This window comes from Falco cherrug, chromosome Z, assembly GCF_023634085.1.
Source record: "Falco cherrug isolate bFalChe1 chromosome Z, bFalChe1.pri, whole genome shotgun sequence".
NCBI classification, from domain to species: domain Eukaryota; kingdom Metazoa; phylum Chordata; class Aves; order Falconiformes; family Falconidae; genus Falco; species Falco cherrug.
The window spans coordinates 45,930,065-45,954,579 of NC_073720.1; the positions used below are offsets into that span (position 1 = coordinate 45,930,065).

General features: G+C 40.1%; 1 protein-coding gene across 1 annotated transcript; it reads right to left on the reverse strand.

Annotated features, from left to right (window-relative positions):
• Nucleotides 1-5,107: 5,107 nt before the first annotated feature.
• Nucleotides 5,108-9,843, reverse strand: LOC102055846 (cryptic protein). The gene is made up of 6 exons (XM_005446370.3): nt 9,473-9,843; nt 8,875-8,924; nt 8,588-8,761; nt 7,612-7,726; nt 7,407-7,516; nt 5,108-5,492 (listed from the first exon to the last, which is right to left on the reverse strand). Exons 1-6 carry the CDS (start codon nt 9,583-9,585, stop codon nt 5,368-5,370), a joined length of 687 nt encoding a protein of 228 aa, XP_005446427.2. The 5' UTR covers nt 9,586-9,843; the 3' UTR covers nt 5,108-5,367.
• Between the last annotated feature and the right edge of the window lie 14,672 nt (nt 9,844-24,515).

Genomic DNA, 24,515 nt, shown 5'->3' on the forward strand with positions numbered 1-24,515 from the left:
GCAATAGGAAATTTCCAGCTGTGTTATCAATGTGCATCTTAAATGTTACTGACTAAATTTAGCAAACCAATGCCAGCATAACAGATAGGAAAACAGACCTCAACTAATTTTCAGCATCACATGGCCTTCATAATCTACCTTCAAAGCTAAAGGCAGTATTTACTGACACTTTGTTTTCCAGCTGGGGTTTCTTCTGTGAACAAGAAACAGCTTTGTTACTGGTGCTGCATCATAGAGGTTTGACATGAGGGAACATAATGCTGTGACAGAGAACAAGGCTGATGTGTAAAGCATGGGCCTTGACAAGTCTGTTAATCTTTTTTCAAACTTTTTAGTCCAAGAAACAGTATTCAGAAGAGTTGATGTACAAAGTCAGGTAGGAAGGATCTTTGACACCTATTCTTTTTTTATCCTGGCTCTCTGCTTACTCTGTTTAAAGATGCTCTTGCAAAGATTGTCCTTCCAGCATTGTACCACTTCCTTAAGCTTTAATTAATTTTTTCATGATACTCCTTTCCATGCTTTTTGGAAAGACGTAATCTTGGTGATACAAAACAAACGCAGCTTTCCCCACAAAACTTCCTAGAATTTGACTAGATAGTTTCTGTCAGTACAGGAGACAGAACTGTTTGTTTCATTGGTCTATGTATGAGTTTTCCTTTTAATTGAAATATTTTGAAATGCTTTATAAGCGGGATGAATCACATAAAGCTTTCTGTTTAGTGGGCAGATACAAGCAGCATGTTGAAGAGAAGGGGCGAAAGACATGCTGCTGGTAAGAGATGCAGGATATAATGTGTCATGCCTATAAAGGAAGCTAATGTTCAGCCTAATGTTCAGCATTATTGTGCTGTCTGATGACAGAAAACTCTGTATCAATGGGTTGAAAATGTTTCCCATGGCCCTGCCAGACCCAGTCCTGTGATCTGCTGCCTCACAGGCTGTGTATCTACTTCTGTTCACAAGTCTCTGTGCCTAGTGAAAGGTGACCAGGTATGTCCCGGACAGTGTGTGAAGCACAGAGAAGTGTCTTAGCTGGCAGAAAGAGATCTAAGTCCACAAGGCCAGCTGCCAGGAGGCTCAGCCAGGACAACCTGTCTTCTCTAACTAGTGGGACTATAATGTCGATGCCTTTCTGGCTCTTTGCTTTTGAAACTTTACCCATGCTTCAGTCCTGATGGTACACTCCCAGCATTTCATGCAGATGTTATCATAGAAATAAGGACTGAACTGAAGCCTGACAGGCTGGTTTATAAATTGTGGTTTTGTAAAGATGTGGTTGGGATGCAACAGATGAAGACAGCTGCTAATGAAAGTTATTGCTGTGCCAGCGTATATACCTGAAGACAAATGCTAGGCCCAACATGCATAAGGCATCTGCTTGTATTCCAGTGACATATGGCAGCTTCATGCCCTTAACAAGAAGTTACCCTCACAGCAGCATCAGCCAGGTGCAAGGTCAATCAGCCAAATGTGAAGGGAATTACATGTTTTAATGTCTTCTCTGACCAAGAATGTGCCTTGCAATCACAAGGAGTACTCAGGTAATTTTGCAGCATGGAGTATACAGCTGCTCAGTTGTTAAGTCTCTCACACTCCTACATGACTGCTGTAAAAAGGTGAGACAGGCAGTGAATTACAGGTGATGATCTTAGGGTGACCGGTTAGGCCTCCACAAGACACAGCTGTAACCTGCAATTCACAGGGTGCTCAGTACGTAAGCCAGCCTACTGTACTGTGTCACCCTTCCAATAAAAGGAAGGCAAGGTATGAAGTTGCTATATGCTTGCTCAGGCACATGAAATTGAGTGTAATGATCGAGACACAGCCTCACCACACACACAGTGTCAACGAAAGCCAAATAATTAAACGTGTGAAGGTAGACCTCAGCGACTTCAAATATGCATGATGATGATGATGATGATGATAATAATAATAATAATAATAAACAACCCCAAAAAACATAACTGGATAAACAAATGCAGGAAATTACTTCTGATTCTGTTTTGGCTGGCCAGAGCCTCCCCCCGCCTCCATTTTCTTTAGGTGAAGGAAGGCTATTGGCACCTATAGGCAGCATTAACACTCCTCAGGGACAACAGAAATTCATCTTTTCTTGCTAGGAATGAGGTAATCTTGAGAGATAAGAGTCAGATATGCAAAGAGCTGAATGAGTGACACTTTCTCAGCACCTGGTGCCTGCAAGTTAGTTTTTCAGGTTTGTATGAGGAAACCTTGTGGACTAAATGGCCTATGCAAAATGAGTTGCTTCCTTTAAATAGGCAGGACGTTAAGGGCAGATGGCAGCATCACCCTGTGGGGCTGTGCTGGGTGTTGGAGCTCTGGCGGCTCTTGGCTGCAGAGGAGGCAGCCCCCCCCCCCCCCCCCCCCCCCCCCCCACACACACACTGCTACCCATCTGGGGTCCTTATCAGCGGCATGCCCTGAGGAGTGGTGGAGGCTGGAGTGATTGCAGAGGTGAAGTGGAGAAGGCCAGTCATGGGCTGCACCATTTGTTTTAGTTTTGGAGCCAATTGTGAGGAGCGAACTCTGGGTCCTGTGAAGCATTTGATAGATCTTTCTCTTTGAGGGTATTTGCCCTGCTGCTGCACATAGAGAGGGCACATGCATGAGCTTGTGGCAAGAAATGTCTGTTTTGCTGTGACTGCCATGGCCCAAGAGTTAGCGGGAGGCTGGAGAGCAAACACCACTGTTTGCTGTAAACAAACCTTACCAAAGTGCCTGTAATTGCAGTGTTAGAAGGTTGGCCAGGTCTACATGGTAGCAGGGGAGGAAAATAATGCTTTCTTTTATCTGTTCTTGCAAACAGCTGGAGACAGATAAAAGTGGAGACACTTTTAACCTAAGCAAAGATTGTGACTGTGTGCTTTCCTTTGTTCCTCAATGCTTTCTGTTTTCTTCCTTCTTAGTTATATTTTTATTTGCAAATGAGACTATGCATGGGACAGCTTCTGAATGCTGCTTCTTTTTTTCTGTAACTTAAGGAGATACCTGTTTCTCCTCAAATTCAACTCCTGTGGCTACTTCTACTTCAGAAGTGTACAAGGATAACAGACTCTGCTCTGTTCTGCCTACTCATGGCAACTTCCAGGGCCCTGATGCAAAGACCAGATAAACATCTTCCACAGCTAACCATCACTACGGATATGTTTCGCCATAGTATAGTAGCTGTAAAACAGTCCTGAAGCAATCATTTTCAGATTTTTCAGTAACAGAATCAATGGCATAAGATAGAAAAGGTATGGTTATCTTAAAAACAAACAAACAAAACCCTTTTATCACTTCTAGGTACACAGGAAAAAACTTTCAAATCCTAGCATTCAGAGTGAGTAATGATTTACACTGACATTAATTACAATCACTTACTGAGCTAAGTTCCCCATGCAATGCTTCAAAACTGTAGAAGCTGTACCTTGCTGCTTCTAATTAGATGCCTTGGACTGATGTTTTGGTATAGCAAGAAAATGTTGCTCAGTTAGATTTTTCAGTTACTCTAATTCTTCAAGTCATAACAACCCAATAATGTATAGCTCCATCAGGGTGACTCTGGCAGGCACATAGGCTCATCCGCATAAGGAGTTATCCAGATCAGCTTTTTCTGATTAAGTCTTCTGTGGATGTTACTGCAACAGAAACTGCTCTTCTGTTATAAAACATATATTAGACTACCCTTTCCTTTTGCTAATTGCAATCTTATATGGCTCTGTATGTTTTCTGTAGGGATAAAAAGTGTTACTTCTAATATTTACTGTACTATATATTGTCTACATATCTTGCTGCTTTCCTTCAAAAAGCAATGTCTATTTGAAGCACGTTACAAGGTGTATTGCTGACAGACTTATCAGGTATGCTTTATGGCAAGCCAAGATGTTGCTCACATTTCAAGAATGCCTTCAATTTCAACATTGGATAAATAAAGGTATGACTATTTTCCTCCAGGTCTCTTTGATATGTAATTGTCCCAGGCTGGTACCTCCTTTTCAAAGTCTGTGGAAACACAGGCATACAGGTGCAGATGAGTTTGCAGGAAATGATAAAAGGGCAGTTTCTGGTCTAGTCTATCTTATGTGAAGAGTGAAAAACCTTACTCTTTCCACTCAAGTCCAGAGTGTGGAAAGGAATAGTCTGAATCCTTTGTAATACTTAAAATGAATGTTTTTACACAATGACTTATAAAAATCTGTTACTGAATAGTCATAGTTTCAAAGGCAGCCACAATATTACATATAATTTGTTGTTGATGCATCCATCTCTGCTTTATAATTGGATCCTTGTCTTTGCTTGTGTGGCCAAGGAAATGAATAAAGAAATTTTAAGAATTAAATATATTGAACTTTTTAAAGTCATTAAGGTTTTTTATAAATCACTAATTCCTTGTAAACCAACAAAATTATAAATCTGGTTGTTTCTGTGTGGTATCTCAACAGCCTAAGAATGAAGATATATTTTAGGCTTTTCTCTGCAACTTTTTTAAAAACAAACATGTTTCTCATGTTTTATGGTCTTACATTGCAAATGCAGTTACACGTTCCAAACATTTTTTTATTTTACAACCTAGAAATACTCATATTTAAATGGTATATAAGTCAAGATAGGCTTCCTATAGAAAAAGCTTTAAAAAGTTTTTCTTTGCCATCCTTTTAAAAGAAAAACTCTTATATTTCTAGGATGTGAAATAAAATAACCTGTCAAAAGACAAATAAACATCAGCTATGTGTTCTTAAGAAACAGATATTTCCTGCCTAAGATTATGCATACCTACAATTTAGCTATAACAAAAAACTGAAAGACCATACAACTTTTAGAGTTATTCTGTATATTAGGGTTTGAAATATACCTACCCTTAACACTCTTCTTATCTCTTCAAATTTCTGATTGTTCATTCCACCCTGCCCTTTTCTTACTGTTTTGTTACAGGATATAATACAATGACAAATGGTGGATAAGAATTCTCAAGTTTAAAGAATCCCCAAGAGAAAGGCTCTTCAGAAATGAAATCAGCTTTATTAGTTAAATAGTTGTACTGTGTACAAAGAAAATTACTATATTTTACAATACTTAAGGCATAGAACATTGGGGCTTTTTTGCTTCCACTGGAAGAACAGTATTTTAGTATCGTTAGAATCAGACATCGGTAGTAGTAATAAAATAATAATATAATAATAAATACTTCACATTCATATCATCTGAATTTAAAATAATCCAAGCATTCCACCATTAACTAATACATCTTAATCTGTCTCCAGCATGTAGGCAGAAGTGTCTTCTGTAGCTCACAGAAGAAAAAAGTTGTGTGACTCATGGCAAAGGTTACATCAGCCCTGAAATATTTGCCTTTGTCCGGTTTCACAACTGCCAGCAGCAGAGCTCCAGGAGGACAGTGAGCAGGCAAGTCAGTGCAAACACTGTTTGCTGTATTTTCAGTCCATTAGAATATAGCCTCCTCATTTCCTCCTTTTCTGATTTCAGTTCTAAAAAAGTATCAAGAAAATAAAATTGGTAATGAGTAAAATATGCAAATTGTAAAAGAAGCATTTTGAACATACTTTTAAAGTCCTTTGACATCTCACAGGTACTTAAGTTAAAGGTATCAGCTGTTAAAGCCAATCAAAGAGGCTATTCTCAGTGGAGAGATCTGAATAGATGTCCCATCAATGATCGTTTGAGGAGCAAATGACAGCACTTATCAGCTCTGGCAGGCATTAATCTCAGAATAATCAAAAGTAAATACCAAGCAAAAGCAAGTGCAAGATGTTCACAAGAGGTATGCACTCAGCTCTGCATGTAGCCTTTTAACCCTTCCTTTAACAAGAAGGGGCTTCACTATACTAGCAGAAGCAGAAAGCCATACCCTCACACCTGTGAAAGCTGCTGAGTCAGAGAGGATGAGGAGATGATTCTCCACTGCCACCTTTATTGCCTTTGTTAAGCTGAGCTCAAAATTAGTAAGCAGTAGACTGTTTTCACTGAACGTGGCTGAGGCCTGTTAGGTCTTTTGCTCCAGTAAGGGCAAACAATAGGGCTGATTTAAAGGTGAACGCCCAAGGTAACTTGAGCATTTAACTCTTTTGAAGAGTTTAACGAGCAAGTTGGTTGCCAGAGTAAATACATAAGACTTCAAGGCAAAAATGGTTTTGGTGGTGGGTTTTCGCTAAATTTTATTTATTTATTTATTTTTAGCTGTGGTTGCAAAGATAGGAATGTCACCTTTCTTTTGCATTTCACTTATTTGGATTTGTGGTCTTATCACACAACAGGGCACATCCTGGGAGGCTCAAGTTTTGAAATTTGTATTTACTTCTGAGTTGGTGGTATAACTCAGAAGTCACAGCTTCAACACACTGCTACTCAGACAGGAGTCTGGTCAGAAAAGAAGAGGCTAATAGTTCCTTACGGTGCAAACAAATCTTGAAGCTATTTAGGTCTGCTGTTTTTCTTACCCTGCTAACTAGTGCTGTTGGCAAAACTGAAGGAAAGTAAACAACAACACACGGCTGTGTTGAGACATCATTCATGAAGGGCAAGAGTATTTTGCACTAACTTTGCCACCGGAGAGAAAATAATATTAAACTCTTATTAGTCATCTCAAAGTACTGAGAACAGTCTGGATCTCAGCAGCCAGTTTTCAATGGAAAATAAGTACCTATAAAGCAATCCTTCAAGTTTTTATGCTAGTTGATATACTGTTTTCAAAATGCTCAAACCTTTATACAGGGATTTTCACAGGCTGATGTACAAAGGCTTGTCTTGAAGTAATATAGTCTTTTGAGGACACGAGGTGCCACTACATTGCACTGATCTGGACTACGGCTAGGCATTTTTTGGTGGTGTTCTCAGTCTTAGACCTCCATACAAGAATATTTTGACGATTAATATACTGATCTTAAAATAAGTTTCAGACTAGTTTGCTGCTATTTATGTGTTAAATAGCTTATGCAAGAACATGCATATTTTCAGTACTTTTTTCTCTAGTGTAATACTGGTTTGTACTTTTTACCACACCAGCTTATGCTACTGTTTTTTCTCTTTCCTCATCTAAGAAAGATTTTTGTAGGCTTGGATGTGGTTTAGTTGTATGACTTCCCACTCAACCAGGACAATTTGTATATGTGTACAGGTTTTGCAGAACAGAAATCCCTCTAATCCCTCTAATTTTCCATTAAAATGGGGGAAGTTTCCTACTGCACAGGAGTATAAAGATCTCCAAGTATTTTCTGTGATATACTATACAGGCCACAGGAGTATCATTTACTGTCTCTCTCATGCTTTCTCTGAAGCAAGGCAGGCCACTACCTTAGTCTAAACAGAGCATATACAGCATCGTCTGAGTACCCCAGCTTTGCAGAAGGCAAGATAAAAATGGTTGATTTAACACCGTTCCTTACCACAGTTATCGTGCATTATTTCTGAAAGACAGTTCAGAGTACCATAGCCACACCGACACAGCCAACAGCCCTTCATCACCCAGGTGCCATGGGCAATGCTGCCGCAGTTGCTGTCAAGGACAAGGGAGACATTTGGTATGTTCCTGATGCCACCACAGAAAATAAAACATTCACAGCAGCTTGTTTACTCTTTCTGGTTTTTTACCTTTTCCGCTCATCATGTTCACAGTATCTGCCAGTGAAATGCTTTGGGCAGGCACAGAAAGCCCCTAGGATACAGGTCCCTCCGTTTTGGCAGCAATGTCTGTTCAGCTTTTTACCTGCAAGACAATATTAGAGAGGTTACCAAGCATCCCGGGGGCTTTGGACCTCCCCTTTTTTCTCACTTGTTCTCTCAGGTCTTTCCAGTTGCCAAAGGATCTTAAGGATATCTAGTTTTATTGCCTTTAGAGACAATAAAATTATCTGCCTGTTAGGAGTGTTTGTTCTGTTAAACCCAGTTTGTTTAGTTAAGGATTAGAAACCAACTGCTAGGGATTACAGGATGGTCAAGAAGCAACGCCTGGCAAGTCCCGTAGTAGCAGCATATATTCAAGTGAAATATTTCACTTTGACAGAGTCAGTTTTCAGTCACACTTAAGAAAAGGGGCATTATTACTGGGAAGTGGTTCTTATTTTTGAGGAAAGGAGGCTTCCGTTATTGGGAAGAGTTGCTTAGTTTTGAGAGGGGAGGGGAGCACTCCCTTAAGCCTTTCTCATACTCCCAATATAAAACTTTATAGATGTAGGAGGAAACATAAATCACTCATTGGTGTTTTTCCTGTTTGTACTGTTGCTTTCATACAACTGAATGATTTTTTAATTATTTTTAAGTTCAGTAATTTTTGGTCATGAAAAACGGTGAATTTTAAAAAATTACCAGAATTTTACAAAATTCTACAAACACTCCTGCAAATCCAAGGGACCTGATTTCGGTTACCACCTTTTACAGGTAAGAGATCCCCGGTTCTACCTTAAATGTTTATCACCATTTCCTAAGTAGCCACAGGAATAACTTCAACGAGCGAGCGGCCACGGGAAACCAAGTGGCTGGAATCTCCCAGGACAACAATCAAAGTATTGCTGTGCTATAGTATTTTAAAAAGCAATTTTATGGCACTGTTTAAATAAATGTTACCTACTCTCTGTAATCCCAGTGAAAGGTACCAATGCCCTGAAATTCTGTTGTTTTCTGCTTTCATAACTCTGATTCATGTCACTGAGAGCATTTATAATAGTCCCTTCGTTCTTGGGCTGCTGCTTTTGTGCTGTGGCATTGAGACTTTTGACATCTTCATGTTCTTCCTTTTCATGGCCTTGACAAGAAGTGCAAGTATGGAAGAGAAGGATAGCTTGTAATGAAACAAGGCATACTGTAAATGCACAAAAGAAACAGGGGAGGGTGGGGGAAACACGAAATTTTCCTTACCTTTTCCTAAATGAACAGTCTGCCAGACCAGAGTCACAGTGAAAAGAATTCTAAAAAAAAAAAAAAAAAAACCAACAAAACACAAAACCCCCGAAAAACCACAAAGAGCTAAAATAAATTTGTGTTAATAAAATACAAACACCAAAACGAAGATAGGGGACGGGGAGAAGCATTATTAACCATTGATGTGAATGAGATGTTTTTCTTATGACGGCAGTAATTTTATTTAACAAAAGTCTCAAACTAAGCTTGAAAACTGGGGAGTGGTGGTGAGGGGAAAGGGGGGAGAACAGAGACATACAGATTAGGCTTGCTTCCAGAAAGCTACAGATTCCATACATTTGCTGGTTGACAACCAGTCAACAATGTCTTTTTCTGTACGTTTCTTTGCCACAACCAGGTTGTTGCCAGCAGTTACAAAGGCAGCAAAAGCAAGAGGAAAACATCAGCTTTCACTTCACCCGCAGCTCCTCTGTTCCGCAGGTACATTTGTTCCTTTCAGGGCTTTCTAAACCCGATTAACTACCAAAAAAACCCACTGCTACAAGGAAAAGCATCCGTGGCTAGAGACAGTCCCTGGCAGCTCAGGCAGGCTTACCTAATATGATTTCCCCAATACATTTTCCTGCAGCCTGAAACACCCGTGAGATCTTCCAGGAAAGCTTGAGTAGAAGGAAGCGGTCCAAAGCCCCTTACTGAGGGCTGTTGCATGCAGCAGTCCTCACACCACACACGGCAACAGCAAAAGGAGAGAGTAGGGTGGATGAAACTTTTCGCTTGTTGTCCAGCTTAGAACAATGTCGAAAAGACATAGCTGCCAGCCGTGCTGCTGGCGGAGCCCTCGCTGAGGTCCTGGTAGGCAGGGACCATCCCTCTGAGCTGGGACTCCCTGGCCTGCCCCTGATTTACATGCACTGCTGAAGGGTGGAGCGAAGTGGGGGCACCTACTACTGGGAAGAGACTTGAGGGCCCATGACCACAAGAAGCACAAGCCAGGAAGATCTCAACTCCAGTTTATTTCTTAACATGAAAAACCTTGCAACAGAACATGCTGCACGGGGAAGAAAAAACTGTTCTGTGGAGCTGTAGCAGGTATATAATAAACTGTATCAAGTATGGAACAAAGGTTAAAAAGTCTTAACTCTATCTATATGCCTTGTCTCTACCAGTGTTTCCCACAGGGGGCTCTACTTTATAAAATTGTACCACATTGCAGCACAGATAATCCTCAGAGCCTGCACTAGAGATTTCTAGCAAAAGTACTACAGGAAGCAGTATACGGTTGCTGACAGAGGCTTGTTGTAAACTCTTGAAATACCTTTTGAAACTTATTTACTGTTGGTAAGATTAGACCCGTTGGTGAGTGTTCCTGGTCTGAGTCCATGCAATATCAGCAGATACCTAGATTTAATTTGCTGTGTGCACTGAAATAGGCTAGAACTACGCATACAGCTTTACTATGGCTCAGCAGCATCAACAAAAAGACCTGCAGCTGAACAGTCTTAAAAAACAGCTCTGGGCAGACTTCTTAAATGGCTTTACCTGTACCTCAGAGTTCACATGGCCTTTACCTAAGTTGTAACAGGAAACTGCAGCAATACAGCTTTGTTTTGCTGGGGGGGTGGGGGTCTGGTGAGGCACGTCAGAGAAGGATGCTTTTACCATGCTAGTACAAATTACACCTTGTCTAGATATATGATCCTATCAGATGTAGGAGTCAAACCTTCACTGAAGAAGCAGCTGTACTGGTTAAAGATATTGTCATCTTATGTTTGTAACTCCCTGTGGTTGACACTTGTCAGATTTGCCCCATTTAAACTAATGGCTTGGAAGCTGTGAACATCCCTCATCTAATTCAGTGCAAAAGCTGGTTTAATTACAGAGAGCTGTCCAAATTGAGTCAATCCCCTTGGCACTGAAGCAGATGGGGAGTATTCTGAGGACATGCTCTTTCATGCCTCCTGAGCGGACACCGATCTTCAACAAGTGGATAGAAGTGTGTGGCTGAAGATGTGGAATGGCTGTTTCTGCAGGGAGTGCTGTGCTGGGCTTCATCAGTCTTAGTGGATAAGGCATTCCCAATGTTGGTACAACTGCTGACTCCAATTGAGTCAACTCTGTTTTCTTGTAGGTGTAGGCTAACTCCTTTAGCTTCATGTTAACTTGTTTCATGGTATGTTTCATGTTTGTTACTCATTTTAACTGATTTAAATGAAAGTGTTCATTAAAGCATTGAAGTACCATGTCTTTTGGAATTGAGAGTCTGTGATGTACATTTACATGTAATTCAGCTAAATCAGTGCTAGAACTTAGACGCTAATGCGGTAGGTAAGATATTTAATATAAAGAGTGTTACAATAAAAATCATGTGTTAATTCAGAAAGGGGTTTTGTTTTTCCTGTTTTTAATAGCAACAGTTTTGAAGAGACAGATTACTCTCACCATTATGCTGTCTGCCTCTACCTGCTGTGGTTCACAAGAACTTCTAAACCAAACCTGTGTTAAGACTTAGGTACTTGCCTAAAATCTATGACACATGTTCAAGTACCGCTGCAACAACAGATGCTTTTCTGAATTAGGACTGTAAGATGTTTCACACAAAATGAAAGAGATGTAATTTTTGCATGTATTCACAAAACACATATGCTTTATCAACATATAAAAATGTTTACTTGTGGAAAATACATACAATACAAACAACTACTGCTTTCATTTGAGTTCTCTAGCTGTAAAACAGAGTTAGTATTTTGAGTTTAAAAAGAGCATCTGTAGTTATATTTGTTCATGCTTTTTGTTACTATGTTAGGAACAAAATACTCATTTTCAGTTTGGTCTAACTGGTAGTATCACTTTGAGCTACAACAGTCAAATGCTGAAATGCTGCCATTTAGCATCTAGTTTGTTGGTTTTCCCTTTTCCATAGATTCAAGGCAGAAAAAATAAGCAGAGATAAGTAAACTCAGAAAACATCACCCATACTGTTTTTTTACTAAATGCAGTGTCACTGTAGTTCTCCTGGAGAGCTTTCCTGGGTATCGGATTCCCAGCCCCACGCTAGAGGTAACTTTCAAAATGAGGATGCTGATAAAGAAATATTGATCTATTTTCACACCCTGTGCCATTTGTTTAGGACCAGGAGTTGTCTCTCTAACTGCAAGAGGGAACAACCTGGAGAACTGTAAAGTGGTTGGTAAACATTCTCACTGTGATACCTTGTTTCTTCCTTTCTTCCTACAGTCTCAGCAGCAAGGCACACATAGGAATGGGGACAATGTAAACTACTCAGATGTTGCTGTTGCCTGGCTGCCCTAGAGGTGGGATTGTTGTGACACTGCAGAAAAGTGCTGCTGTTTGTTGTTGACAGAATGTGCCAGAAAGCGATTGCTTCTGCCCAGGGATTTGCGAGGAGGTACACTAAGGGAAGATGCACCCCCTTTATCAGCTTCAAGTAAGATAAGAGTGGAGCCAACCAAAGAGCTGGTCCTAAGCATTTCAGTCAAGCCCTATGTACACAGGAGATGAGTAACCATTAGCTGGGGGCCTTCAGTGCTGTAAGTTCTGACAGCAGGTCAAGTAGCCTATACGGAAAAGGGTGGTAGGAAAAGATGGCTTTACTTTATTAGTCCACATGACCCCTCTTGTCTTCATCCAGGGAACTGTAGGTTGTAGCCTGCATCTTCTGGCACTCTTTCCCAACATGCAAGTGGACCACTACACTGAAAGATGAAGTGTGGATAACAGGTGTTTTTTGTTATATTAGTATTTCATACCAACTGTGTTCCTGTGTAGATACTCATTATTTCTGACAGCTTCAGAATCAATAGATGCCTAAGGACTGGCAGTTGCACTGGAAAAAGAGAGGAAAAAAAAAAAAAAAAAGAAACAAGGATGAGGAAAATGTGCATGTCCCAGGCTTTCTGAGAGCTAAAAATCCTGCTCAGGGATAGTTCAGTGATGGCCAATGCAACCAAAATTTCTGCTGACTAAAAAGCTTTAGGTTCCCAAATTCCATGTTAGGGCTAGAATCAGATCTCTAACCAGATTGGGCACTGTTAAATCAGTTATGCAGAATATTATGGAAAACAATAGAAAGCAATTATCTCCCCTGGACATTTATTGAAGTCTTGGGAATAGAGACTTCTGTGAAGCAAAGCTGTCAGCCTGAGTGACTTACAGTTCCCTGAGGAAAGGGCAAACCCCAGGCAGTCTAAGATGGGAGCTCTCAGAGAGTACATAACTCATTACATGGTAAGGATTCTGGATGGAAAGACCTGATGCTAGCCATCCCAAGATTTTTATTTTTATTTGTTTATTTTTTGTTGGCTACAGCTGCTACTAGGACTTCTGACAGCTACTTAGGTGTTCTTGGTTTCTAAAGGCTATGTAAAACTTAAACACAGTTGGACTGAACAATTTTATGCTGTCACAGAACCTTCTTGACAGATGCTGCTCAGACCAGCTCTTATTACTGTCATGAATTTCCTGGAGGATCGTGCACAGGTTGCTGTTTTAACCTCTTTATCTCTGTGTAGGTATGAAGAGGAGATCTTACACAGGCAGAACCTGCACTTGTTCAAATGAGCAGTATGAATGCCCTGGGCAGCTGGTTTCACTCCAGGTTAAAAATGGCTTACATTAGTTTAGTTGGAATCTGCTGCTAATTGACTTGAGGAAATAAGAAGCAGGAAAATAAGATAATGAATGCATATAGTGACTGGCATCAGTTTAACTAATGCCACGGGTCCATGATCAACTTAAGCAGGACAAACGGCTGCTGCTGCTAAAAGGATGAGTCCCACTTTGTCTTACACCATGGGCTATTTGTTCATACTTCCTCCCTCACACTGCCATTACTGTTTATGCAGCCATGAGTGAGCTGGAGCAGGGAGTTTATCTTAATGAAAACTCAGCTGGCAAAAAAAAAGAAAAAAAATGTTAGTTTTCAGCTGGATCCATTCCCTGCTGTGGTTTCCCACATGAGCAATAGTGCTGGCAGAAGCCGCAGGCAGGGGTAAGCAGCCATGGCTGTGTGATGGGCAGATCCTTTCTGTAGCACAGCTGATTTATACCAGATTAAATTGACTGTGGAATTTGTAAATAGATTTCAGTTCATAAATTTAAACTGGTATTTCCCTCCCTAGGAAATAAACCACAACCAATATATCTATATGATAATGATACCACCTTCTATGGTCTCATCCTATTAGCACTTACTAATACAGAGGAATAGAGCAGTCATCCCACATCTCTCTGACAGCATATGCACGAAGGTTAGTACAAACAAGATGGGGGTGATATTACCAAATTAGAGGAAACACCTACAGCAGTCCCTTGGAGAGGGAACCTTATGCAGATATTGTACAAAGATGTAGTGCTCTGTCACAGACTGACATAAATTTATGGAATAAAACCAGCCTCATAAGAGAGCATCCTGTAGGCTTTCCTTCTACTGAGTCTAATGGTTAGTCATTAAACATGATGAAAAAAAATCAATATGATAATGAAAGGATTTTGTAATGAAAATTAATGTAGTTCATGTTTTTTGTGTACAGAAAAAAAATAATTCTGCCAGTACACAGGGGAAGTGATAAGAAAATCCTGGTTATCTTCCTCTCAGGGGAAGGTTGTTTGGCAAACAAATCAATACAAGAGACTGCAAGACTGAGACTCTTCGGCTTCAAATAAAACAAGTTTTATTATTTTATTGAAGGAAAAGGAATTTTTGCACAATTATTTGTCTTGAAGTCTGAAAAGATGATGCTTTTAATCACCCCAGGCTCTGTACAGAGCCAGGAAGTATTTTTGTAGAGTTAGTAGTGCTGAGGTCTACCACATTTTTGGCTGAATTCACTTCTCCTCCACATGCTATCAGGTGTGTGTCTTTGTCTTGTCCACCATTCAGGAAGCTGTGTCAAGATTTCAGGTTTGAGAATGGGCTCTTTTTGGCTGTATCAGGCTTAACAAGTCTTGTGCTGTCTTACTAAGGGGCCATTTGGGGACACTGTATGAGTGCAGTCATGCACTCAAGATATATCTCTCTTGCAAAATTACCTTAGGCATCTATCTGAAAATCTATCTTTTCCATATACAAAACGCAATTGCTTGAGTTTGATGGCATATTTTAACCAAGCTCATGAGTCTTGTTTGGTGCTGTCAGCTGAAACCAGAGTGAAATTTTCAGTCAGTCAGGTGATCCACCCCAGCAGTAAGGACAGAAGCAATTCAAAGGCTGAATAGCTGTCAGGTGTTTCCCCTGCTGTTTTCATTCAGAAGTATTGCAGTGTGGCTTAACCTATTCTTAACAGTGCTGCAGTAGGATATGAACCTAGAAAGCCATCTGGGCTTATTGGCATGATACAAACCAGGAATTTCATAGCAGCCTTGAAGGAGTCTCAGATGAAGTGGTGATCCCACAGCCTAACCCAGGGACATGGATGCATGTCCCAGGCAGCCGTGAATGGAAACCCCTGCACACATCTTGTGTTTGACCTTCATTTCTTTAAGGTGAAGCTACATTGTTAAAGCCAAGCCAATGTCAGAAGGCTAATTCCCAAGTCAAGCATATGCTGAGATTTGCACTGACTCTAGTGACACCGGACCTTTTATGGAGCTGAATCCTTTGTTAACCTGGAATAAACCTATCTACCTCTTTTTATGGGCTAGTTTTCTGGCTTATGAATTGAAGCATCTCTGCAAGAGGTGCAGTGATCACTGGAGCTGACATGTAGGGGGGTGAGGGAATGTGTGACTTGGAGCCAGGCACTGAAGGAAGGAGTTGGTCAGGATGTCTTTTCAGGTGTTATTGAGCTATTAGATCATCCTAAACCACAGCATCCTGCTTCATCCTTCTTTTTTTTTTTTTTTCTCCTTCTTGCATTCGTTATTTCAAATACAAAGTAGAAAGTACCTTGTGTGTGTGTATATATGTGTATATATATATGTACACAAGTCACTTTGCAAAACTGAATATTGATGAGAGGTGTGTAAGGAACAGGTCTGGCATGTCTTGGAGAGTTATCCCTGTAGGCACCAGAGCTGGCAGGCAAAAATGAGATCCAGTGGTTATTTTAATCTATGATAACAGCAGTTCAATGTTAGTATCAATTAAAATAGGAACAAAACACTATATCATAATTTATGCTGCTGTCAGCAGTCCAGGCCTTCCTTTTGTCTCCAGTCTATTGCTCCACTTAAGGGCTTCTGTCCCCTGTGCCAGCCCTGGGTTCCAGCTTGGCCCTGGCCCAACAGCTCAAAATATGTTGCATATGCCACTGTTTGCAGATGGGTTGTGCTCCAGCTTTCTTTTCTGCAGAGAGTTTGTTGAAGTTGAACTTCTGCCATTAAAATGGCTTAATTTCTGCCCCATACTAACTGGGGAACTTGTGTGAATTGGACTGCAGTTACATAAGTTGGTGTCTCTAAAACACATCTGTATACCAGAGCTAGCATATGTAATGACGCCTGGGGAAAGCTGCATTTGTCAACAGAGGCCAAATTTTAATATCTTCATCCATGCACTCAGAATGGATTGCCATATCAAAAGGCAGTTATAAAAGTTTCTAGCCTGTGGGTGTTAGAGACAGTCTGTGGACTGCTTCTGAGAATACAAAAATCCCATGATAAAGAGCAAACTAGAAACCCCATGAGTGAAGTGTGGAATATAAGGGTTATTTTAAGCAGGTAGATTACACATGGGGTTACGGAAGGAAAAAGTTCATCTGTCTTTCAACAACAGTTGACTCCAGTGTGCTGGAGGGCTCTGTCCTGACAGTGGGATTAATCTAGGGGAAAATGAAAGCAAAAGCAACAGTGGGGTTTGTTCTTCGGGACAGAGCACATCTCAACGTCTGCTTGATTTGGGGATTAGTCTTCTGACATAATTTTTCTTTTTTGGCTTGGGAAGAGTGATTACAGATTTAAGGGAAAGTGACTGGTGTACTTCCGTAGTCTATTAGTAAGTGTCTGCAAATAGTAAAGCTTTCCCCTTTTTTTAAGCACGGTTATGCAGTGAAGTGAAGAAACAGTTGAGCGACATAACCAGTTATGATGAGCTCTGCTTGATGGCTTTTGTTTGTTGAGATGCATTGTGAAACCCCAGTTTTCTGTTTATTCTGCAGGTTAGGAATGATGTAACACTGGCATAGTAGGACAGTCACTCTGCCATAGAAACCACTGGTCATGTCATGAATGTTGTTAGTATAATTCCCTGGAGACAAGAGAGTAGAAATAGTCTAAGACACCTAACATGGGCATATTGTAAGCAGTTATATTAATGGCGTGACTGCTCTGATGTTAAACATTCTGAGGAGGAATTTCTGACAGCCAGGAACAGTAAATTGATAGAAGGCTTTTCTGGAACACAAAGTTTCACTTGATAATAAGGATTAGGAAAGACACAAGACAGGATGCCAGCTGCAGTTTCACACTGTGATACATACATATATTTTTGCAAATGTAACATCTTTTTTTGGCAGAAAAGCTGATTTTTATGAGCTTCCTGCCTTGTTTCTCCTCCCACAGACTTCTGTCTCCTCAGGTGTGCTGCCCAAATTGTTCAGGTCATCATTGACAGCAGAGAAAAGATTCAGGTTTCCAATTATTTAATTTACATTTGGGCCTTTTACAGATCAAATGCAGAGGGAAACTCACAAAAAAGTTGAATTGATATAACAGTATTTAAATAAAACCTTTGCATGTGTTCTCAGCTCCTCTGAATATGACACACCTGAATGACTGAAGAAAACTAAACTTCTGTAAATATGGTGATTTACCAGTGTTTGCTGGTAGAACCTTTAGGTGTAAAATAGATTGAACCAGTTTAATAGATTACTACTACATCCTGAGTCTCCAAGGGACACAGAGGCCTGAAATGAGAACATGATGTGTGCACATTTTGTTAATGCAGTTTTGCTTGGCTAAAGATGAAAAAGAAATAGTTGGGGAATTCTAGAGAGCAGTAAACTTCATCCCAGGCAATGACAGCCGGGAAAATATCTCTGAATTTGGGATGACTTTACAGCTTGAGATGAGTATGTGTTTAACATTTATGGTGAAACTTGGCCTAGCTTAATTCATTTCAAGTGGTGCTTAATGGATGCTCTGGGAACACTTATAAACTTCCTCTTTAAGTGGAAATCTACCATTTCCTCTGCTAAATCTTCCTATTTTTACAGAGGTACAGATTTCCAGGGGCCTATGACAGTTTATCATTTGGAAAACTGTCCTTCATTTCCACACATAAAAATTGACAAGAAAAAAATCTTTCTTTTTTTAGTAAATTGTGTTGATGTTTCTCTAGTGGTATAAAATTTCTTCCACAGTCCTTTCCCTGGCTATGTGTTTATTTGTAATAGGTTAAATCTATTCAACAGAACAGGTTCTGTTCGCAAGAATAAAACCAGAAATGTTTGTGGGAGAGGAACATGATCCCTAATCTAGGTGAAGGAAATCGTGCCATCATGATACGCCCTCTGATGTATGGAAATGTTGTATTATCTGGGGATAGGGCTTGTGCAGCTGGGGCTAATATCACTGAAGCACCTGTCCCTACCAATCCCACAGTGATAAATCTGCACTTACATAAGCATGTCTTATGTGCTGTTACCTAAATTATGACTTCCATCTGTAAGCTACTGTAAAACATCTATCAAGTTAATTTACTAATTAGATGCAGAGCTACATTAATGAATATTTAGTCTAGCACTGCTTTCTCAGATATATTTAAGCACCCAGATACCCATCAGAACCAATACTCATCTATGCATGCCTGACCTTGAGTGACTACATCATGATAATTTTTATGTGTCTTGGCTTCACTGTGATTTTACTCCAAGGAAACTGTCTCCAGTTAGCTTGTGTTTTCCCTAAAAATACCACAAGTAAGTACATATATATCTGTTGAGGTGAAGCCACACTGCTGTGTTAATGCTGTGGGTACTGGCTGGAGTTCTGCAGAGCTGCATCCTCTGCAGAGCTTGAGGACAGCTCTGTGTGGGGATTGGAGGCTAGTCTTTGTCTTCCTGCACACATTAAGTATCAAAGTGAGTTTGCTTTCCTTTACTTGTGCAAAGGAAGAAGAAAAGAATGATGTTGGGAAAATTTTGCTTTTTTACCCTTGCCTGCACTGAGCAAGCTGGCGGATTGGCAGGAATTTGTCGCAGCGGCTGAAAGTTCATCAGGATGTCCTAAGGCTAACCTCTCACTAATCAATACAGTTTTCATTTTACGTTTCTGCTGGGCATTACCACTGCTCAATTTGATGGCTGTCAGCCAGAGCCTCATCATTATTTAGACCCTGTTGGGATAGGTGCAGCCAAATATTGAGAAGTAAGAAAGTCTCTGCTCCATAAAACTTATAGATCATTAGGCACTTAGAATAACTTCCAGCTTCTCTATTTTAAGTTAACGAAGAAGATAAGGGGAAATGAACAGTTACTTTTCAAAGCATGGATCTAACAACTCCTTCTACTTCCTGATAAGCCTGATACTCAGTCTGGTTGTTTTTCTTTCTCTAGCATGGAATCTCTCTATTCTCTCTCTCTCTCTTAAACTTGCCCCAGTGTTAACACTTTAATGTAGCAGTGTGCACTCCTCAGCCCGCTTAACCTCTCCTGGATGTTCCCTGTTTCCACCTTTCATAGACTTGTGCATTAGAAGGCAGATGTTGGTGCGTGCCTGCACTTGCTGTCCAGAGGCTGTGCAGAGGAGCACAGCCAAGTAGGGACAAGAGGCAGTTCTCAGTGCAGAGTCACTCTGATGTGTCAGTCTAACTCTTCATTGGTAGCTGACATTGCAGCATGAGAGGCTTTGGGGAAGCATCTGTAACGCTCTGCAGGTCAAAGGGCCAGAACAATATCTCACTTTGTATGAAACACCCCTCTCAATGAGCCATGCCATAGCTGTTCTCTTACATCCACCCTGTCACTTTACTTCTAACAGGAGGCTTTTATATATATTTACATTAATAATATAGAACACAAAGCATATGCAAAAAAATATGTTGGGGATTTGATATTAGAGGGTTTTGCTACTGCTCTACAGACTTTGTATACCTCCCTTCTCCTCAACTGTGAAAAGATTTTTTGTGCATAGATTGTCATCTCAGAAAGATTCTGTCTAGAAACTCTTAGCACTAGGATGCAATATTAGACAGTAAGAGTTTTCTGATTAAGAAATTACACTTAAAAAACCCCAACCAAATCACAGAGCAGTGACGCAAAGAAAGAAAATGGAAAATAATGTATATCCAACAAGGAGGAGCCTTAAGAAACCAAGGTGACAAAACCTGTAGGCTGTATACGGTACTGTTACAGACACAACAGTTTGTCTGTTTTAGGTGAGTGGTGCTCAGACCACACAGGGCAATGCTAACCTGGCTGGCCTTAATGGTGCAGGGTTGTTTTTACCATAGGATTACACTGTGCTTCAATGCAGTTCTAAGAAGCTAGGTTTGCTGGTGTGATGCTATTGTGGGACAACATGGATTGAATATGAGCTTTACATTGCCTCTAAAGGAGTGGTCAGCCTTAGCATGAAACAACTCCACCCTAGACGTCAGTGAAACTGTGTGCTACAACCTCCTGGCTTCTACCCTAACTTAACTTTCTGTCCTGTAGAGAGCTGCCTATGCATCTGTACCAAAAAAAGGGAGGTAGAGACGTAAAAGATTTTGCACTAGAGCTTATTTGTCAGTCTGATCACTTTCTCCCATCTAATTTACAGTATAGCCTCCCAAACACTTGAGTAATATGTCTGAGAGGAAGGTGTACCCCGCTATGGAGACTGGAGGAAGAAGAGGAAATGGGAGTATGGTAAGTTATTATTGCTCCTGAAAGGGGAATTGAACCTCTAGTAGGGAGTAAAGGACAGAAAAATCACAAACACATTGAAAAATGATCTGTTGTCAAAAATTCAAATAAAGGGTTGGTTATATTGTTTTTAAAGCAGAGTCCTACTGTCAGTATTGCTTATTCAGTGTCAAGGTTTTACTCTTCAGAAACTATATCCATTCCCAGGTGTCCATTTAGCAAAGAGAAGACTCATCTTTGGATGCAAAGAAAAAAAGAATTAAAATGCTCTGTCTTTATGCCAGGTTGAGTTTCTGGGCTTGCATAGAGGTAGCCTCAGGCAACCAGTCTGTGAGTCTGACAGTCACGATGCAGTCCTGTAACTATGGCTGGTTGGAAATGTTGACAAATTGGAAAAGGCCCGATGTCCAAATGAGATGTTGTGGAAATGTATTGTTTTGACAGAGCACTGTTCAGGAACAGGCATTCACCTTCAAAAAAGGGAAATAACTTGACAGTTGTAACTCTCAGCTGGGATTTGTGAGACCTAGGTTTGAATTCCTGCTTTTTCTGATTTAGCCTAAGGAATGGACTTGGGTTTTTGCAAAAATCTAGTTTTAGTGTCCTAGCTAAAAATCTATTAGCTATTTTGAAGCCCATCTCTGTTCATCTGTTTCTGCCTTCCTCTGTCCTTTGTCTTGCAGACTTTTTTCTGTTTGTATGGGTGGTTTTTTTTGTTTATTTTATTTTATTTTTTTTAATTATTATTATGATTATTATTATTTTTTAAGAAAAGAAAGAAAAAACTTGGCTTTGTCCTGATGCAAAGCAGGAATATGTTTTACATCTCAACATTTGCAGGACAGGGAATCAATTTTCTGCCCAGCTCTGTCTGGAATATAATTATGGCAATTTTAATATCATTAGCTTTAATTCTTATTATTGATCCTCTTATTGACCCATGTCTACTTGTTATTGTGTAAACGTTGGCAAAGAAACTGACACAAAATAAAAGTTACCAGGTGACTTAAACTAGTATATTCTTTTCCAAACAGAGAAGGAAATAAGGTTCTAAATGTTTCTGCAGCAAAAATCCAAACCTCTCCCATTCTCTTCACAGTCCCCAATGCAACCATTGCCTTTCATTTAGTCGCATTTTTTAACTCTCTACTCTCACACTCACACTGGTTGCTAAAATATCTGCTCTGGCCTAAAAAGTAAGAACTGAGGCAGCATAAAGCCAAAAATAGGTTCTATACCTATTTTGGATTCAGAACATAGGAAAAAAGCCTTAAAAAGTCACTGTGCTGACTGCAATTATTTCCATTATGAGTTTAGTTTTGTTTTTCAAGTATTTCATTCAAGTTAACTGCTTTGCTGAATGGCTGCAGAAATCAGGGATAGAAAGGGGGTAGGATACAGTTGCACAGACTGTGGGCTTACATTTTTGGCTGCTTCTAGGCCATTTCTGAGCTTCTGCATTTCTCATGTCAGAGCATGTCTGGCATCCAGGGCATACATAGCACAGTACTTGTATTCAGTCTGTTTTAGCATGCTTTGTACATAATTAAATGCATTATGGGTAGATTGTCTTTGCCAAGCATCTTGACAGATTATTTCTGCTGCATGGTCAACGTGAGGAAGAAATGATCATTTAGCTCTATTTTTATCTACTTACTTTACTGTTGAAAAAAAAGTAATGATCATGATTTTGTGGTGATGGTATGCAGTCATGACAGATGTCTGACAGAAATGCAGAGCTCTTTTGCCGGGTAAGTCAAAGCCACTTCTTCCCACAGAAGCTAATTGCAACTGAACTTGTATGTAAGCAGGTTTTAATTTTTTTTCTCTTAATTTATTCTGATAGAACTACCTAGTGCAAACAAAAGGCATTAATCTCATTAATAGCTAGCAATACCATATCAACCTGTTCATAGTCATGGTGGAAGTTAAGGGCTTTGATGCAAGCAGTGTGTTGCGGTCACAGTGAACCAGATAGAAGTAGGACAGGTCACATCCAGGGACAAATTTCTAGCAAGGGTCTTTTTTGGTGCTATTAGTTTGACATTGCTGCCAGTTCTTTTTTCTGATTCCCATGTGCAGATTTCGGGAGACAGAAGGAGGCAAAATGTAGTGCAGCACAGCTGTTAAAGATAGAGTTCTATCATGTAATAGCTGTGCATGAAGAAGATGGCCAAGGTTGTGCCCTCTTTGTGTTGGGGCTGAATCTGGCCCTGGAGTTGTATTAGGCAGTGTTTTTTGGGCAAAGCCAAGGATGATGCCTCAGCAGTGAGTACCGGGACAAATTACAGGAATTCCAATGTATGGACAGAGTCAGCACAAGCACAGGTTTTTACTCACTGTCCCAGTAAACAAACTGTGAAAACAAAAAAGGCTTTGAACTTTTTTCGGAAACATGATAAAATGTAGGATGAATTAATAATGAAAAACAACAGAAGCTGTCAGAGGAACCAAGGGATGAAGTTTTGTTGGAAATTTAGAAAAAAGTTTAAAGAAAAGCCTACAGGAAGTGAAACAAAATCTGATCTGTTTCCCTCTCTGCAGGACCCTGAACTGAGGTTTTTATCTCTTTACTGTGATATTGCTTTCCAAGGATGGAATTTTAAAACTAACTTTTATTAACTAGTTTGTTTATTCTGTAACCATCAGGCTTCCTCACTCCCATCATGAAAGACCTGTCAGTTGTGCAGTTTGGTGAGTGTGCATGCACATATGCTCACTGAGCTTTACTTTTTTTGACAGTAAAACTTCTAAAATTTTGAAATCCAGGTTCAACTCATATTTGCATTTGGATATTTGGAAAAGAGTGGGAGGAGAATAAACTTCCTTGAACAAAACAAAAGATGAAAAATACCCTGAGGACAGGGAAGAATGAAATTTAAATACCTTGTTATAAATTTGAAAACCTTACATTCAAGTCCAGCCATGCAACTTTACCTCCACAGTCTTTAGATTACTTGGAGGTGTCCAGGGATATCTTTTTTTCACACCAGGGAAATAAAGAAGTACAGTAGAAACAAATCACAAAGCCTTGGGACTTCTTTGAAACCAGTCTGTTCTCTAGGCAATTTCTTGTGTTTGGGACAAGCGAACACAGGCTTCAGGACAAAGTGGAGTGTGGATTGGAGTGGGCTTTTCTTCTTGCCCCTCCACCATTGAGGCTACTTCTCCTAAGTGGCAGTCTGAGTTGAGGGAGCCCAGCATGAACACAGAGAAGGAAAACAGGACAGGTGCTGCCCCTTCCACATCTTGTAAATGCCTTTCTTGGCTTTGAGCCTGGTCTGTCCTGCCACATCTTATCTGTAGAACTTGTCCTTTATTGTAATAATCTTCACAATATACTTGGGTGCTCGGTTTAAAAACCTGAATTCACCAGGTTGTCAGGTTTTCCACCCATGCAGCCCTATACAGGCAATGCCTTGTAAAACATTTTACTCTAAGCCATGATTTCCCTGAAAGTGGGGACACTAAAAATTTCAGTGTTGATTAATAATATCTACTTTTCTCAAATGTTTCAAATTAAACAGACGCAAACTGCACATTGCCTTGGATAACCTGATATTTACTGTGAAGTACAGACAGGCTCATATGTAAACTATTATCTTATGGAATTGAAAATTACTCATTTCACCAGAGTGCAGTGAACTTCACATTCACAGCGCAATCAGAACAAGTATCTGTGTAATTACTGCAAAACAACTACCATGTGATTACTTGTTACACTGCTTTTAGGGCTTCTACATCTTTGTGTGGGAAATAACTTTCCAAAATATAAGTACAGTGAGCGTAAAATGCCCGGGACACACTATTTGATCTGTGTGGTGGGTGGAAGGT

Bases quoted from the DNA above. Each gene is read 5' to 3' on its own strand.
- LOC102055846 (XM_005446370.3), bottom strand. From the start codon at position 9,585: ATGCAACAGCCCTCAGTAAGGGGCTTTGGACCGCTTCCTTCTACTCAA. The intron at 7,517-7,611 runs GTAAAAAACCAG...TGTCCTTGACAG, and splicing joins GAACATGATGAGCGGAAAAG to CAACTGCGGCAGCATTGCCC. The intron at 5,493-7,406 runs GTAAGGAACGGT...ATACTTTTTTAG, and splicing joins AATAATGCACGATAACTGTG to AACTGAAATCAGAAAAGGAG.